The sequence below is a fragment of the Talpa occidentalis genome, unplaced genomic scaffold, assembly GCF_014898055.3.
Source record: "Talpa occidentalis isolate TD23 unplaced genomic scaffold, MPIMG_talOcc4v2.1, whole genome shotgun sequence".
NCBI classification, from domain to species: Eukaryota; Metazoa; Chordata; class Mammalia; order Eulipotyphla; family Talpidae; genus Talpa; species Talpa occidentalis.
This window is the reverse complement of record NW_026555331.1, coordinates 6599369-6616552: the sequence shown is the minus strand read 5'-3', so window position 1 is coordinate 6616552 and position 17184 is coordinate 6599369. Positions and strand designations below refer to the sequence as shown.

The 17184-nt window shown below is 59.4% G+C and overlaps 1 protein-coding gene across 2 annotated transcripts in view; it reads left to right on the top strand.

Annotated features, from left to right (window-relative positions):
- The first annotated feature begins 1430 nt into the window (after nucleotides 1-1430).
- Nucleotides 1431-17184, top strand: part of KHDRBS3 (KH RNA binding domain containing, signal transduction associated 3) — a 132933-nt gene continuing 117179 nt past the window's right edge. Inside the window, exons 1-2 of one of the 2 annotated variants that reach the window (XM_054691961.1) lie at nucleotides 1431-1601; nucleotides 2342-2432. In XM_054691961.1, coding sequence (XP_054547936.1) covers nucleotides 2342-2432 — 91 coding nt within the window. In that variant the 5' untranslated portion in view covers nucleotides 1431-1601. Of the gene's footprint in view, nucleotides 1602-2341; nucleotides 2433-14464; nucleotides 14633-17184 lie in introns of those variants that run through there. The other variant, XM_037500898.2, reaches the window with a different exon arrangement.

Here is a 17184-nt window from a genome sequence, read left to right as displayed (position 1 = left end):
CACAAACTCTTTGGGTGCATGCACATTTCAATTTTGTTGAAACGGATGTGGATTTTTTTCAAGATCACTAGCTTTCTAGACCCGAGATATAATGAGCTATTAAATAATTTAACACTCTTTTTCACACTTTTATCTGCTAAAATCCTTAAACTCAATGCTTCTCGTGCGTACAGGAAGGAATGCCCTGTATTTCAACCCTTCCCACCTCTACCTCCTTAGAGTTTCTCTAAATCAGCTACAGGTGTTTTGTTTTGTTTTTTACATTTTATTTATTCATGCATCCAAGAACTGAGGTAGAGGCCAGAGGTGCAGGGGGTGAGAGGACCCACCAGAGACAGAGTGGGGAGCAGAACAGGCGGATCCACAGAAATCCACTGCTGAGGGGAGCAGCGGGGAAACAGGAGAGGTCTGCTGCGCCATGTGGGTAGCTCCCTGGCCAGCTGGGGATTGAACTCCCGCCGCAGTGGCTGGTGATAGCTTGCTAGCGCTGAGACTTAACCCTTTAACTGCGCCACCAGGGAGGCCCTAGGCATTTTTTTCCCCTAAATGCTGAAGCTGCTTACCCACCACCAGCTTTCTTTTCCTTTTGTGTTTGGAACTACAGCATCTCAGAACAAATCGCCCAGGATAAATTTGTTGGCTAGGGCACATGCAGGTGGCTTGGGGAGCACACATCACTATGTTTTTGTCACATTTCCCTGGTAACATTGGTTTGCAGCATGGCACATGATTCAGGGGTACAGGCTGACACCTAGGGAGAGGTGCGAGTTACCAACTAGGTGGAAAGACTTGCTCACACTGGAGGGGTCAGCGGGGAGTCTCATTCTCTCCCCAGCTCACCTCGCCCGCGCACCCACAGCCTCTGGCCTCCTGGAGGCCTGGTCCAGGGGGAGAGGGCAGGTTCCCCCTGGCTCTGAGCCCAGAGAGGGCACCTCTCTCCGGAGCGGCGGCCCTCACGGTGGTGTCTGTGGTGTGAATGTGAGGAGCAGGGCAGGGGCGAGGGGCCTGGTGCGGGCTAGGGAGCAGGATGCTCTTTTCAGGGTGAGGGCCAAGGGCAGGACAATGTGGGTGTCCTGGGTTCTGGAACACAAACAGGGAACCCCCAAGCTATCTTGCAGCTTTCTTTCCAGAGGACTGAGGGAGGAGAACCTCAAGGGCGCAGGGGCTCTGGCATAAGAGGAGAAGTCACAGTCGAGTGGAAACCAAGCTCAAAAGACTCTTACAGAGACAGGGAGGTTCACAGCAGACCTGGCAAGATAAGATAGAAAAACACAGGGTGATAATTTCCAGAGGGAAACAGCTCCCCACTCAGCTTATGCCTCCAGCAGCTTAGGAGCTGAATGACCTTTGGCCTCAATTTCTTTATCTGTGAGAAAGGGATGATCATGTCCTTTGGTAGATTCTGCACAGCAAAGTAATTTCATCTACTGCCCCCTCCCAAACCAGTCCTAATAATTCCGACATTCTGGCCTCTCCCCATCGCCCCAGCTTCCAGAAATGTGCTTTAATTCTTATTGCAAAAAACTTGGCTTCCTCGGGAACGGGCTGTGTTAATGCTGAGGCTGTTCAGGCGTGACGTCCAGCCCTGAGGGGCTGTGCAGGTCAGTCGTGTCGGGATCACTGGCGCGGTTTTCCTCTCCTGTTGCTGGGATTGCCGAGGTCCTGGATCTGTGCAGGGGAGGGAGGTGGTGTTCCGGGGCCTTGGAAATGTCAGCCCATCACCAGCTGACACGGAGGCATGCAGGACAGAGTGGGAGGGCCCTGGTGATGGTTCAGGTCGGTGCAGAGCCCGGTGACGGGAGCAATCCAGAACTTTCCTGAAAGAGGCCAGCACTAACCCAGGGCACGGTTTAGCCTGATAGGTGGAGGCGGGTGGAGAGCACAGGAGGTTGCTCTCCACAACGCGCCCCCAGAAGGAAGTCCATGCTTGACGCGGGGCCTGGAAAAGAACTTGCTTCTGGGCTGGCTGCCGCGTCCTTGGCTCCTTTCCCCAGTAAAATGGGGGGAAGCCATAGAATCCCCTCGAGGGGGAGACTGTGAGGAATAAAGAGAGAATTCCTGAAGAGGGGCCAGGTTAGAGCCCCTGCTATTCTACTGTGGTGAGCCCAGGCCTGGAGCTCCCCTGCTTGGACAACCCGCTGAGGGAGTGATCCCCGGAGGCCATCACTCATTTTGGGGGATGCTTGGCAGCGGGGAGCAGGGACAGCCCAGCCTTTGTTAAATACGTGCTGTGCAAGAGCCTTTCTGTTTGGTGACTTACGCGTGACCTCCTGCCTTATTGTCTCTGCCATAGCTGCCGTCTTTGTTCTCTTTCTTACTGATGCTGTGATTTCATTTGCAGATGCGAAATGGAGCCTCCAGGAGGTGCCAAGGACTCTCACAGAGAGCTGCATGGAAGCCTCCGACCCAGACCTGCCCACCTGGAGCCTTAGGTCAGTTCTGTTCGATTCCGCTTGCGGAGTCAAGGCTTCCTGCCTTCCTCCACCCCGCTGACCCTCACGGCTGAGACCTCCCAGGGGGCTCTGAGCAAAGACCCTTCCATGGTCTTTATCACTGCGCCTGCTCTTCACCCTTTAGACAACTTGTCACATCTGCAATTCTGCATTCCTTTGTTCACAGAATAATAATAATAATCATAATAATATTACAAAATTATCATTTGCTGAAGACCTATATTATCTGGAAACTGAAGTACTTTCTTGTATTGTTTCATTATAACGTGTATCAATCTTGCAAAGTCAGCACTTGGCTATTTCATTCCCTAATAAGAGTGTTAAGGTGATGTATTTTCATTTAAAAGATAACAGATAATGGAAATAGGCCACGAGGAGGTCACGGGGCTAGGCTGTGACAGATTTGTTGCCTCCGCTGAACTCTATGCTTTAGAGGCTGAAATGGTAACTGACACATGACATACACTCGGTGAACACTGACCCACTCAAGAGAGGAATTCCAAAGAGAAAGAACACAGAAGTTACGAGTTAGAGATGAGCGTTTTCCTTTGTGCTCAGAAACGGCTGCTGTGTCACTGCGCACCCCGGTTTATGGATGCCAGTCCAGGCGCTGGCTTAGTTGCTATGGCTGGGGAGCAGCGGGTGCATGTCTGTGTGTGCCTGTGTGTGTACATGCTCACATGTGTCTGTGGCTTGTGAGTACATGCATTTGCATGCATGCATGTGTGGATATATGTGCACACATGCCTCTGTGTATGTGTGTGGGGGGTGTGTGTTTATGTGCACCTGTGATGGCTTGCTGGGCTGAGGTTGTGGAAGGAGAGTTGACTCTTCATCACCATGAAGTCCAGGCAGGGGGGCCAGAGCTTGAAACTCTACCACTTTTGCAGCCCCAGCAGAGAGAGACCAGACCCGGAGGATCTGGTGGGCTCTAAGGGCAAAGAAGGGGACAGGGCAGGATGGCCAAGAAGTCAGTGCCAGAGGAATGCTCAGCTTTGATGCTTGGAGCACAGGGAGTCATCATAGGTCATGGGGTGCCCTCGATGAACCCATGGCACCGTCCCCTGTGCCCCCAGATCTGTGTGGCTGGAGGGCTATCTCAGAGGAGACCAGCAGGGACACATCAGCCACACGCCTTGCTGGCAGCAGAAAGGACGTGGCCTTCATCAGGGCCTGCAGCAATGGAGGCAGGACCAGGCCTGCCTTTGTGAAGGTGAGCGTGGGTGCAGGCCACGTGACGGGCAAGCCAGAGACCAGGGGACAGGGGGCCCGCAAGAAGACAGAGGGGGAAGGGAGTTGGCGATGTGGAGCTATTAGGGAGGGTAAGCAAAGAGGAAGAACTGCCAGGGCCTCTGTGGGGGAGGCAGCCAGGTTCCTGGAAAATGGAGAAGCTGCACAGGGAGATGAAGAAGCCCTGTAGGAGGCCAGGATTTGGGGGGTTGGGAGGAAGAATAAAATACAACTATTTGTAAGAGGACGGGCAGCTGTTTCAGGCAAGGCAAAGATGCAAATGCAAAATGGTCCTTTCATCAGAGATTCATTTGTCTTAAGGGCTCTTAGACTCATTTGAGGGGCCTGTTCTAAGAGCAAACTTGACATCTTGGAGGAACTGTTCAACGACTAACAGCAACTGCTCCCTGCACAAGTCAGAGCTGCAGCTAATTGTAAAGCCTGGTTTCGAGGCGACTTCCCCGGCACTGAGCATCTGTTGGACTTTACTTCAAGTAAATTGTCCCCACGTCATTAAAACTGAACAGCTTCTTCAGCAGAAGTGGCGTTATTTCATTGCAGTACAATGTTCTCTTCCTCCGCATACATCAGGAACTCTAGAAAACAAATTATCAATGAAAGAAGCAATTTCTGTGAATATTTTTTATCCACATCCTACAGTCTGTTTGATTTGATGAAAAGTCCAATTTTTTCTCAAGGAAGACGTGAACTTGCTGTGACAGCCATCATTTACTAAGCCCTACTGTGTGCCAGGGAATTTATATACATAATATTAATTAATCTGGCTCAGGATGTCTACAAGGGAGGCATTTACAACTGAGAGAATTGGGGCTCAGAAAAGTTAAGTCAGTGGTCTTGAATCTTCAAAAATTAAAAAAAAATTAATGCTTAAAAAAAGGAAGGTTAAGTCACTTGCTAAAAGCTATTGCACACCTGGGAATTGAGAAGTTGGCTTGCAAAGTCTATGTTCTTGCCTTACGCCTTTGAGGCACCAGTCCTTCTTTTCTTCACAGCCAAAGAGCAGAGTTCCTTCTGCAGAGACAAGGAGCAGCCTTGTGCTTTGTTCAGTTACAACAACAGACAAATCCTGTAGCCACTTGGTTTGTAGAACATTCAAATACGAAATGTAAGAGGGAACCGCCTTCCATTTACTGAGTCACTGGTGGGTGCCTGTAGCAATAATTGAGGTGGGAATTATTATCCCCATTTCATAGCTGACAGAATGGAAGTCTGGGAGAAGGTGACCTCACTTGACCAATCATACATACAAGCAAGGAAGGGCAGGCGAGAGACTTTCATTTCTAGTTTGCTAATGCTGTTGGAAACCAGAAAGTCATTGCAGGGCTGTGTTTTGTCCTCGAGACACAAAATGAAGCATGTGCAAGCTACAGAGCACAGACCAGTATTTCCCGGTGACGTGTGTCTATGCCTGGGCCTCTGGATTTTGCTGACTTAAGCATTCTCTATCTTTTTCCTGGACAGTAAAATACAGTTTCCATTTCCTTTCAGTTCCCAGAGGAGAACAGTGTGTCAGACCAGTAAAGAACACTGAGGAAACTGATTGGTCAAAATTTGTGCATGGAACTGAGGTGACTCTATCTATGGATATTTATAAAGGGCATACTGTGTGCCTGGCACAAGTCTAAGCATTGTCAAATATTAAGTAATTTCATCCTCATAATAGCCCAGTGAGGTGGGTGCTACCGCAGTCCCTTTTCAACATGTGAGGAAACTGACACACAGATGTGTTAATTAGGTCAAGGTCATGCAGCTATGGAGAACCTGGCTCCTTAGATTATGATCTCGACGAGCATGCTATGCAGTCCTGAACTAAGTCCAGGTACTTTTTTGAGCAGAAGTGTGGGACTGGGGCTTCTGTAGTGACTTTCATTTCCCCGAGGACAGAGCAGCACCACTGGTGAATGCTGCCTGGTACATTGTTCCTGTTCGGGTGCCCTCAGCACTTGCTTCTGCTGTGTATTCCCTGGTGGGGTAAAGGAAGGAATCCCAGCCCTCCCTGAGAATGAAGTGCAGGGTGGCACTGTGCACACTGCCGGTGCTGGCCTTCCCTGTACTTGTCTTGCAGGCAGGGAAGAACGGAGTTGATTGACTATTGAGAATGCAATCTGCAGCTTGGCATTTTGTTAATAACAAGATGCTGGTAGGTGCCACCCTGTTCTAATTCTTTCCGAGGTGATAGTACATCTGATTCTCACAACATCTTTATGTAGTGGGGACATTTTCCTGTACTTTGTGAATGAATAAACCCCAGCAGCTAAAAGGTTAGTAATTGGCCCAAGGTTATGGGGTTTTAAGATGGCAGAGCTGGGATATGAACTTGCAGTCCATCTCAGAATCTGTGCTCTCCTGCCTTCAGCTTCCATGGAGCTGCAAGGGCATAGGGCACGCTCATCGTCTCCTCTAATGTCTGCCACCAACCTGTGGGAACAACCACTTCCCTCCTGTGATGTGGGTTAGGGAGCTTGATTCTGAAAGGGCTTATAGCTGGGTTTAGTTTGCTGGTTAGTGAGTGGGAGAGCCATAGTATGAAATTCAGGGTAGGCACCCCCAGATCTTGTGCTCATTTTTTAAAAAAGATTTATTTGTGCATACAAGAACTGGGATATAAGCCAGAGGTGTGGGGGGGTGAGAGGATTCACCAGAGAGAGTGGGGAGCAGAACAGGCAGATCTACTGAAACACACTACTGAGTAGAGCAGCGGGCGAGACAGGAGAGGCCTGGGGCACCACGTGGGTTGCTCCCTGACTGGGCGGGTATTGAACTTGTGCTGCGGTGGCTGGTGATAGCTTGATAGCGCTGTCTTTAACCCCTGCGCCACTAGGGAGGCCCCTCTTGTGCTCATTTTTTATTATCATGATGCCTTCCTGCCTCTGGACTCGCAGCCAGAAGCCATGTGCACACACACCCTGAACAAGGGTAACAGACCCCACAACAGGTAGAAGCACTGAAGGAAGCGGAAACGCGGTAAGTCAGCTCCAGGTATTTCGGGTGAAGTACTTCAAGCCGGCACACTGCTCAGCGGCTTGGGAGCCTCGGGATCTGCTCTCCCACGCTGAGCGCTATTCTCTGTCCTGGGAGGGCACTGATTCTAGGGAATGTGTCAGCTGCGCTTCTCCAGCTTCTGGCTTCAGCTCGGACTGGGCCTTTGGGAGGCATCTGCGGGAAATGAGAGGGTAGAGCAGTGAGCGTCCAGTTCAGTGCCCTGCCTCCTCCCGGGTCACAACATGGCGGGGCGGGGACTGCGTCCTCTCTCTGCGGCCACCGCTGCCATGGCCAGGTTCTCCTCCCTCTGCGGAGCCTGCAGTTTCTGGGATCTGCCTCTTGCTTCTTCAGGCAGATTGTGACTGATGACCAGCCTGTCCAGCTCTTCCTTCTCAGGCTCCCTGTGTCCCACACGTACACTGGAAACAACGCGTTCTGAGACTCCTTCATGACTCCTTTTGAGTAAACAATTTGTTTGCAGCCAGAATTCTGAGCAATATAGTAAATGATAGCAAAGACAAAAGAAAACAGAAAATTGACTCCGGCATATAAGACTCAGAATAATTTATTGAGCACTTTCTATAGGTCAAGGACTGAGCTAAGCATTTTGCTTGCCTTAGCTCATTTCATCCTCACAATTGGCCTATCAAGTGATCTTATGATTCCCCCATTTCATCGTGAAAGGGAGGCTTAGACTTTAAGTAAGTCTTCCAGAACACGGAAGGTCGTCACCTTGGTGACACTGGGGCTGGTGGTATCTGTTCCCACTGGACCTTAGCAAGGAGACCTGGAGACAGAAAGCCAGGCTCCCGAGAGGTCCCCAAGCTGCAGCTGCATCACAGAGACATCTCCCGTGCCTGTGAGGAGGGCCCTCAACAGGGGGCGTCACCCGCTTCAATGCTGCTTCAGCCTCCCGCCCCCCAAAGAAGTCTGCCCGAATCACCCTGTTCACTCTCACCCAGAGGCAGCCACCGGCCTGTCCGGAGTCCTCAGTGTTTGTCTGGCTGAACTCTACGATGTCCATCAGTAAGGGGGGTTTCGTTTTCATTTAATCCAGCGACACACACACGCACACACACACTTGTTTCACTCCATTTTCCGGGGACTCTTGCGTGAGTGCTCTTGGGGTTGGGTGGTGGTAGTAACAGTCCCAGGAGTAGAAGCAGGTGTCACCTCTGCTGAAGCTGCTGGTCGCCCGCTGTGCCCTCTTCCTCGCTGAGGGCTGGTGCCAGCGTGCCAGGGAGCCCCTTCTGGACCAGCTCTGCCCTGGGCACACAGGGCGGCCACATGAGCTGCAGCCCTAGTTCATGATTGCTCGGACGCCATCGGGGGGACTTCTGGGGAGGCATCCTCTGGACGAGCGGCCTCACGGGTGATGCTGTTTCCCTTTAGTGGGGTCCCCTCCCTGGTTCTGCCTGGGATGGGGTCAGACGCCCGCGCCAGGCGGGTCAGCCATGTCCTGCGCCCTGAGGCCGGTGGAGCAGAGAGTGGGCGGCGCGGACACCCGTGTCACCCCAGCAAGGCAGCCGCCGGGCAGCCCCCAACTCCCTGAGGGTGAGGCAGGGTCGCCCTACCCGGGCCCTAAACCCCTTCCCCTAAGGAGCCCGACACCGCGGCGCGGCCCGCACCGGCGAGTGCGCCCTCGGGCCTGCGAGGCTGGCGAAGGGCCGGGCTTTATGCCCCAAAACACGCCTGCGAGCAGAGGAGCTCGGTTCAGGGGTTCGGCCGCCCGCGGGCCGCGCTGACCCGAGGGCGGGCCCGGCCTTCCCGCCTCCGCGGCCCAGGCGCCTGCGCGTCTCGGCTCTTGCAAAGCGCCGGGTCCCGAGGCCGCGCGGCGTGGGGGAGACGCGGCAGGCCCGTCCCTGAGCACCTGCCTGGCCAGGACGGGAGGACGGGGGACGGGAGGACGGGGGACGGGGGACGGGGGGACGGGGGAACGGGGGGACGGGGGAACGGGAGGACGTGGAGGGCGGGAGGGCGGGGGACGGGGGGACGGGGGGACATGGAGGGCGGGGGGCGGGGGGATGGGAGGACGTGGAGGACGTGGGGGCGGGGGGACGGGAGGACGTGGAGGGCGGGGACGGGGGACGGGAGGACGTGGAGGGCAGGGGGCGGGAGGACGTGGAGGGCGGGGGGGACGGGGGGACGGGGGGGGGGGACGGGGGGACGGGGGGACGGGGGGACGGGGGGACGGGGGGACGGGAGGACGGGGGACGGGAGGACGGGGGGGACGGGGGGACGGGGGGGACGGGGGACGGGGGGGACGGGGGGACGGGGACGGGGGACGGGGGGACGGGAGGACGGGAACACGTGGAGGACAGGAGCGCGCGGAGCACTTGGGTCCCGCTGCGCGGACAGGACAGCAACAGCTCCGCGGTGCTGAGATCCGGGCGCCAGGGCTCCCCGGGGCTCCCCCTGCGGGGCTCCCCTCGGGGCTCTGTTCTCGCTCACGCGTCCGTCCCCAGCTGCCTCCTGCAGGGTCCGCGGAAGCGCGGGTTTTGCAGGGACACGAGCCTGCAGTGATGCGGCCGCGCGGGGCCCCTGGCCCTGTGGTCCCGACTCGGGGGACCCATCCCGCTCCGGGAGGCCCCCCGCCTGCCCTGCTGCACGTGCAGCGCCGTCCTGAGCGGCGGAGGCTGGGCAGGGAAAGGCCGCCTGGCCGCCCTCCTGTGCCCGCGCTGCTGGCGCCCGGCGGGCTCTCTGCCGCCCTTGGTCTCTTTCTCTCCTTCACGCTTTTTCTAAAGATTTACTTATTTATGCACACGCGAGCCGGGGCCCAGGCCAGAGACGCAGGGTGAGAGGCGTCACCAGAGTGGGGAGCAGAACGGGCAGACGGGCTGAAATCCACTGTGCGGGGCGCAGCGGGGGCCAGGAGAGTCTGCCGCGCCGTGTGGGTAGCTCCCTGGCCGGCCGGGACGCGAACCCGCGCTGCAGAGGCTGCGGACAGCCTCCCAGTGCGGGGCTCCACCCCTTGCGCCCCAGGGAGGCCCTCGTCCTTCACACTCTTTCCTTCCTTTTCCCTCTTTTCTTTGCCTTTTACTTTTTCCCACGCTTTCAGCGAAGCCCACACCCACCCCCGCCTCCCTGGGGCGGAGCCGGGCTCTCCCTGGAGGGCCCTTGGGCCGAACCGGCCAGGCCCGCGGCTCCCGGCGCCCTGCGCTCCCGCGCGCGGCCACGAGGGGCGCGGGCGCAACGGCTGTGGCTCCGCCGCCCGCGGGCTCCCGCGGCTCCCCGGGGGGCCGGGCGCGGGTCCTGGCGGGAGAGACCGGGGCGCCGGCGGGTCCGTGAGCGCTGCTGCGTCCCGGGCGTGGCCGGGCATGGCCGGGCGCGGGTGCGTGTCCACTGCTCGGCTCACTGCCTTTGGGTCACTTGGCTGCTCTGAGCAACAGCAGCTCGTGACTTGGGGGCCAGCTGATTTCTGGGGTCCCTTCCGCCTGTATTACTTTGCACGGCTGCAGGGAGTTGTGGAGGCTCAATGAGAGGTCCCGGGGAGCCCGCTGGCCCCCATGAAGTGGTCCAGCTGGGGCCTGGGCTTTGCACTGCGAAGCACCCCCCTTTAAGGGGCATCTGGGGTCCTCCCCACCCTGCTAAGTCTGCCCAGCCAGATCCCCAGTTCTGAAGATGCCTTCGGCTGCAGTTGGCAGGAGCCGGGCTCCGAGGCCGCGGCCTGGGTGGGTGTCTCCCTGACACACGAGTGACTGGTTCCTAGGCGAGCGTGTGCCACCCCTTGGTGCCTGTCGTACATGACAAACTCATTTGTCTCGGCGGCTGGTGCCAGGGGGCTGCGCTAGGGAGACACGGACTTGAACGAGTGTCCAGTGCCGTCTGCTGAGGGCTGGCTGTGGACTGACCGCCCCGCTGGCTGCTGGGGCTGCGCAGAGCAGGCTCCCAGGGCACAGTGCAGAGTCAGAGGGGTTCACAGGGGACAGGAGCCCGGCGTGCCACGTGTGAACAGTAGCACAGACACGCTTGTGGTGTGGACGGGAGGGCGGGTCACTCCGTGCCTGCCACCAGCGTGGTGCTTCAGTTTACACCTCACCGAGCGCTGGGGGGTCGAGGTTTTCCTTCCTCTCCCCGCGCTCGTGGACATGGGTCCCTGAGACAAGGTCCCGCAGCGGTTGAGATCATACGGCCGGCAGGGGCAACGAGGTCTCTCTGGGTTTCCCCCACCCAAGGCCAGGCATGTTTGGGCGTCGCTGCCCAGGGCACGGTAGGGGTTGGGGGGCCAGATGGGACTCAGGTTTCTTAAGGGAGTAGGGAGTTTGTCCCCTGGGCAGTTACCTGGTGCACAGTGACCGCTCCTCCAGGACACCCACCCCCAGCCGTGTCCTTCCCTCTCTGGCGCTTGGGAGACCCGCCACAGTCGGGGCTGGAAAAGGCTGGGAAGTCTGTGTCCATCTTTCTGTGCAGGTGTGAGTGGGAGACAGCTGGGGGCCCTGACAGACAGGGCCACAGGCGTGGAGGCTGGGGCTGGTGGCTGGACTTGCTGTGGGGTGGGTGGTTCTTAAGGTGGCCCGTGACACTGGGCGTAGGTGGCTGGCAAGTGCCCCCGTCCCGGGGCTGACAGGCAGTCCCTGGCCTGTGGACGGACGGGAACGGACAATCGGGCTTTTTCATTGCGGTCTTGGGGCCCGCAGGCCAGGGAAAACAGATGAAGCAGGGGGAGAGTGTCCTCAGAGCCCTGGCAGAAGCACAGTTTGATCCCACCCCCAGCGCACAGCGGAGCTGGCCTGCTGGCTGAGTGTGGACAGACCTGCTTGGGGCACTTCATGCAGCTGCTTGCAGCAAAAACATTACAGCTTTTCCAGGCACTGTCGTCTGGACAGGGGTCGGGCAGTAAGCGGCCACGGGATGGCCATCTCACAGGAAGGCCAGGAGGTGCCCGCAGCCGGTGGCTCGGCCAGGTGGGTGGGTGGGGCCAATTTCCCAAGCAACTCACATAGGCATCCGTCTCCTTCCACCCTGGAGGACACCGTGTGGGTACAGCATGCTGGGCACCTGCCCTCTTGGAAGGTTCTGTGAGGAGGAGGGCCCGGAGCAGAAGATTCAGTGCCTCTGCCACCCGAGTCTGGGTGTACTGCCCTCCTCCCCAGCTGCTGGCCAGGCTTCTCTGCCAACTGCTGGTGTGTGGGGAAGGAGCTCGTGTGACACACGAGCCAGTGGCGGGTGTCACATGCTACCTGGGACACGAAGTGGGGGGGAGGCAGGAGAAGGGGCTTTAGAGGCAGGTGGGCCCAGGATCCCTTGCTGACAGCTGGGGGGCTCACCTCAAGGTATTGAACTGCCCTGAGGCCCAATCATTCCTCGTTTGTAATTGGCCATAAATAGTATCTTCCCCACCAGGTGTTAAGAGAAGCAAGAGCGAGTAGCACTAAGTAAGTGCTTAATAAAAACAATCGGAACCCAAGGACTGGCTACCACTGAGGCAGACAGTCCAAACTCAGAGGGGCGTTTGAGGCCACATGGTGAGGACAGCAACTGACCCGTGGGTCCCCATCCTTCCCTCACACTCTAGAATGAAAGCCCCCTGATATTGGGTATAACCTGAAGTCTTGCATTTCATGTTAAGGTGATAGGGGAAAACGTTTCCCCATGAGTCCTTCCGGGGCCCCAAAGCAGCTGCCTCCCCTGGGTTTTGAGACCTGGACCCTGAGCTCAGACAGGTTGAGGAGCTAGTCAGGGTGGGGCTGGGGCTGAGCCATCCTGGTGGCCATCCTGCCGGTCCTGATCTGGGCACAGGTCAGAAACAACAAGCATAGGGTGCCAGCTCCTTCCTGCACTTGGCAGATCACCCACTGCAAGGTCCCAGAGGTGGTATCTGCTAAGTGCCCCTGGGAGCTACAGCTGGAAGCACCGCGAGGTTCAGAAGATCCAGAGCAGCCAGGCAGGGAGAAAAGCCACCAAGGAGCAGCTAAGCATCTGCTATGTAGGGGTGAGGTGGGGGATTTCATTATGACTTGAAAGGTTTAATCTTAATGGTTGGTTTCCTAACCATCTCCACTTTACAGATGGCACAGTGGAGGCACAGAGAGGTGAAGTGACTTGCTCAGGACACACAGCTAGTGACTGGCAGCGCCGGGATCCCAAATTCAGGCTGTCCTGTCCTGGGGGCCACGCATGCAACCGTACCACGCGACTTTCTCTGGCAAGTGTAGACCAAAGGGAGACTTGAGGAAGAGGCTTGTGGGGGGTAGGGGGGGTGAGGGAGGGTGTCTCTGAAGTGGCACCTTAGCCAGGAGCCAGGTCAGTCTAGGGGTAGAGCAGAGAAGAGGGTCCTTGAGATGTAGAGCAGCTTTGGGGCTCTGAGGTTTCCGCCCAGCATGACGGGATGGAGAGCTGCCCCCCTCTGCATTGTGCGAGCAGGAGCTGTGCCTGCCGGGGCCCTGAGGAAGAATCAGCCCCAGGCCCATGGGCAAAGGAGCAGCTCGCTGCTGGCTCAGTCCCTCAACAGCCCTTCCAGGGCCTCTACGCCAGCGGCCCCAATGCCCCAGGTATTGGGGATCTGCCTCTCTGCTCCCCAACGAACCTCTAGGTCTGGGGGGAGAGGTTTGTGGTGCTCCGACCTGCACAGAATCACAGCTCTTCTGAGCTGGTGCGGGCTGACCACCCCGGGGCGGTGGGGGCCGCAGGAGTGTGACCTGTTCAGCCAGGGAAGTCCTGGAAGGCTGTCCGGGGGAGGTGACATTGAGGAGCGGCCCTGGGTTTGGCAGGGGCAAGGCAGGACAGGCTCTGAGTTTGGTCTACCGGGGAGTTCTGCCCCCCTGCTTCGGGGACTCCGAAGGTCTGGGGGAGTCTTTGTCGGGAGGCTCGGGGACAAAGAGGCACGGAGGACAGGGGCGCAGACAGGCCTCCCGCGAGGCGCCCCAGGGCCAGGCAGGGGCCCAGCTCACCCACGCAGGCCCGGCCGGGTTCGGGCCGCACCAAGCCCGCCCGCGGGGAGCGCAGGGCCCGCGGCGCATGAAGGGCACCGGGTTTCTGTAACCCTGCGGGCGGCGCGCGAGGGGCCAGGGCGGCCGCCCAGCGCCCAGCGCCGGGGGGGGCAGCGCGCCCGCCTCGTGTCCTTGCAAACACGGGGGGCCCGAAAGCGACAGAACTTCGGGCAAGCGCGGGCGCCTCCAGGGGCTGCGCTGCGCCCCGCGCCGGCTGCGAGAGCCCCGGGGCGGACGCGGCTCCTCCGGGACCCTCCGCCCCCGCGCCCTCCCCGCCGGGGACGCGGGGCGCGCGCGGAGGTCGCAGCCCCCGGCGGGACCACTCGCGGGGGGACCTCTCGCGGGGTGACCTTGGGCAGCGGCGCGACCTCTCCGGGCCTCAGTTTCCCGGGCGGGGTCCGGCCGGGCGGTCACGGCGCGGCGCGTGGCCGCGCGCCCCGGGGGTGGCAGGAGCGCCCCGCGGCGCCCCGGGAGGGGCCGGGCGGCGGGGCGCGGCGGCGGGGCGCGGGGCGCGGGCGCAGCGCGCAGGCGCGGCGGGCGGCGGGCGGGCCGGGGCGGGGCGCGGGGGCGGGGCGCGGGGGCGGGGCGCGGGGCGGGGGCGCGGGGCGCGGGGCGCGGGGCGCCGGGCGGCTGGCGGGGCTCGCCGGGCTCGGTCGCGCTCGCCCGGGACGGCGTCAGGCTGCGGCGCGCCTCGCCCGCCCTCGCGGCCCGGGCTGTGCATCGCGCGGCTGGAGCGCGGGGCCGCGTCCCGGGGGCGGCGGCCGCCTGCTCGGGGCGCTCGGCGGCCGCGGGGGTCGGGGCTGCGCGGCCGGTGCCCGCCCCGGGGCCGCCGCCGCCGCGTGCGCTCCGGGGTCCGCGCCGCCGGGGCGCGCGGGGGGCCGGGGCTCGCGGGGCCGCGGCGGCGTCCCGGGCGCGGGCGGCCGCGGAGCATGGAGGAGAAGTACCTGCCCGAGCTGATGGCGGAGAAGGACTCGCTGGACCCCTCCTTCACGCACGCCCTGCGGCTGGTGAGCCAAGGTGAGCGCGCCGCGGACCCGCCGGGGGCCGGGGGCCGGGGGCCGGGGGCCGGGGGCCGGGTCGGGACCCGCCTGCGTCGCGGGGCGCCGGGCGCGCACCCGGGGAGCCCGGGCAGCGCGGCTTGGGCGGCCCGGCGGCCGGGCGGGGGCATTCGGGGGGACCTGGAGAACCGGGGACATTCGGGGCGAAAGTCGGGATGGGGACTTGGGGACGAAGGAGAAGCTGGGGTGTTTGGCTGAGACCCGAGGGGAGTCTTCGGGGACCGGAGGGGACCCAAGGGAAACTTCTGGCTGGAGGACAGCGCGCGTCTGGGGGTCGTGGGGGCGGGGTGGGGGCTCGAGGGGGGCCTGTGCAGGGGACCAGGGCACTCTGGAAGTGGCGCGTTGGGGCTGTCCGAGCAGCCGCGGGAGATGGAAGGATTCGAGGGGCTCAGATGCCAAAGAGGTGAAGGGAACAGGTGCTGGGATTGTTGGTGAAGTTTGAGGACCTTGGGCAGGGCTGGGGTCAGACCCCGTGCACGGGGCAGGGACAGGATCCAGAGGTCCTAGAGGTGGAGCCTCCGTTCCTGCCCCGGCCAGCCCCTGGGCACTCTGCTGGGGCGCCCCCTCCCTGGGGGTGGGCGCCCACCCGGGCCTTGCCAGCTGGCCCCCAGAAGGGTCTGTGTGCTAGAAGGGGCGGCCCGGGAACCCCCTTCTTGGCTCCTCTGTCCTCTGTCTGGGAAGCGCTGAGTGGGTGGCCCTCATTGGTGACTGGCTAGAGGTTCAGACACTGGCCAAGGCGTCTTTGCTGCCTGTGCCACTTCAGCACTCCTCAGCCAGCTCAGGGTGTGGACTGGCACCCACCACCGGGACAAGGGACTTGGGGTGCATGGAGGCGCGCCTCCTCCGGACAGCCTGCCCCGGGCTCGCTCCTCCTCGGGCTTCCTGACTCGTCTGCTGGGATGGATGGTAAATGAAGCCTGCCTTCTCCCGGGAGGTTCTCTTTCTCTTTTCCTTCTGTATCTGGAATTTGTGTTTCCGAGAAAGATGCGTCCGGGGACCACGGGTCCGCTTGTTCTGGGGGGGCAGCAGAAATGTTCTCTGTTACCTTTCGAAGGGATCACGCTGGGCAGGGACTCTCCGTGGTTCCGGGAATTAATCAGGCCTGCCGATGTTCACGCTGGCGCTGGCTCTTGCATCGTGGGGCGTGAGAGATGAGAGATGCAGCAGACGTGTTCTCCTGGTGCACGGATGTCTGTCTCTTAAAACAGCGACCTCCGGTCTTTGCCTATGGCAGCCGGTTCTTCCGAGGCGATGTGTGTGTGTGTGTGTTGACAGATGGAGCTGGTGGGGACGCGCCGTCTCTGAGAATTTAAGCAGGATGTTGGAATCGTTGCAAGGAAATCGTCTGACAGAGCTCTTTGTTTTATTTTAATTTCAGGCTTATTTTTATTTCTTTAATAACAAGGGTTCATGAGAAAGTCATAGGCTGTTTGCTTAGAGAAACAGAGCCTCGTGCTGTCGCCGTGTTCTGCGGGCCTGTCCTGCGGGCAGCTGGCACTCCTGGCGCCCCACGGGCCACATGTGGCTCTGCTGCCTGCTGGCTGAGCTGTCGTCGCTGGGAGGAAGCGTCTCTGGACGGTGGCGCTGGGAAGGACCGTGCGGCTTCCTTCATAAAGAAGCTGAGCCAGGGCTCTGTTGCCCGTCCCTCCACTAAGGCACAGTTTTAACTAAAAGTGTAGGGAGTTCTCCTGTTCTGAAAGTCAGAATTTGCTTTCTGCCTTGGTGTCGGGCGTTTTGCATACTGGAAATTCTCGGGGTTTCTCGGTGTTTTCCCCGTGTTCATGGCTTCTGGGTCCTTGAAACAGACCTCGGACGATGCTGCCATTGAGTGTTTTTTTCAGATGTTCCACCTGATTGCCTTACTTTTCCATCAAAAGCCCGATTCCTGTAAGAAGTGCATTTCTCGAACTGAACAGTTCTGTGAAGGGAGAAAGAGGTGGGCTGCACAGATGGCTTCATTGCTGTTCATTTAGATGACTTCAGACACTTTCTCCTGAAATCACAGGCTGAAATCCAGAATGCCAAGCCTGATCACTTAAAATATTAATTATGCCCTGTTATGTAACTCCCGGATCACAAGTGCCTTTCCAGCACACAGTGTTTTGAATCGGAGTGTGAATGATGAATTAGGAAGTTCTGATCTTAAATCGGATCGCCACCTTGTCATTGGCTGTGCGAAAGCGTTTTTATTTCTTACGGAGCTGTATTTTTGACTGTTTGCCTCTAAAGGAAACTGGTTATTCAGAGGTCATTCTGTGTCCACGCTGGGTCTGGGCTCCAGCTTGTGCAGAGCTGAGTGGGAGCCGGGCCCCCCACCCCCATCCCGCGGTGGGCTGTCTGTGACAGGTGTCTTCTGCCGAGCCCTCCAGGCGCGAGCCACACCTGTGTGCAGAGTGTTGTAAAGTTGCTGTGTGGCTCCTTCGGGCACCTGCCGTCCCCTTCCACGCTAACATCCCGGGGGCGGTCCTGTGTCTCCCCTTTTCAGGGCAGGGGGCTGAGGAGCCTCATGCC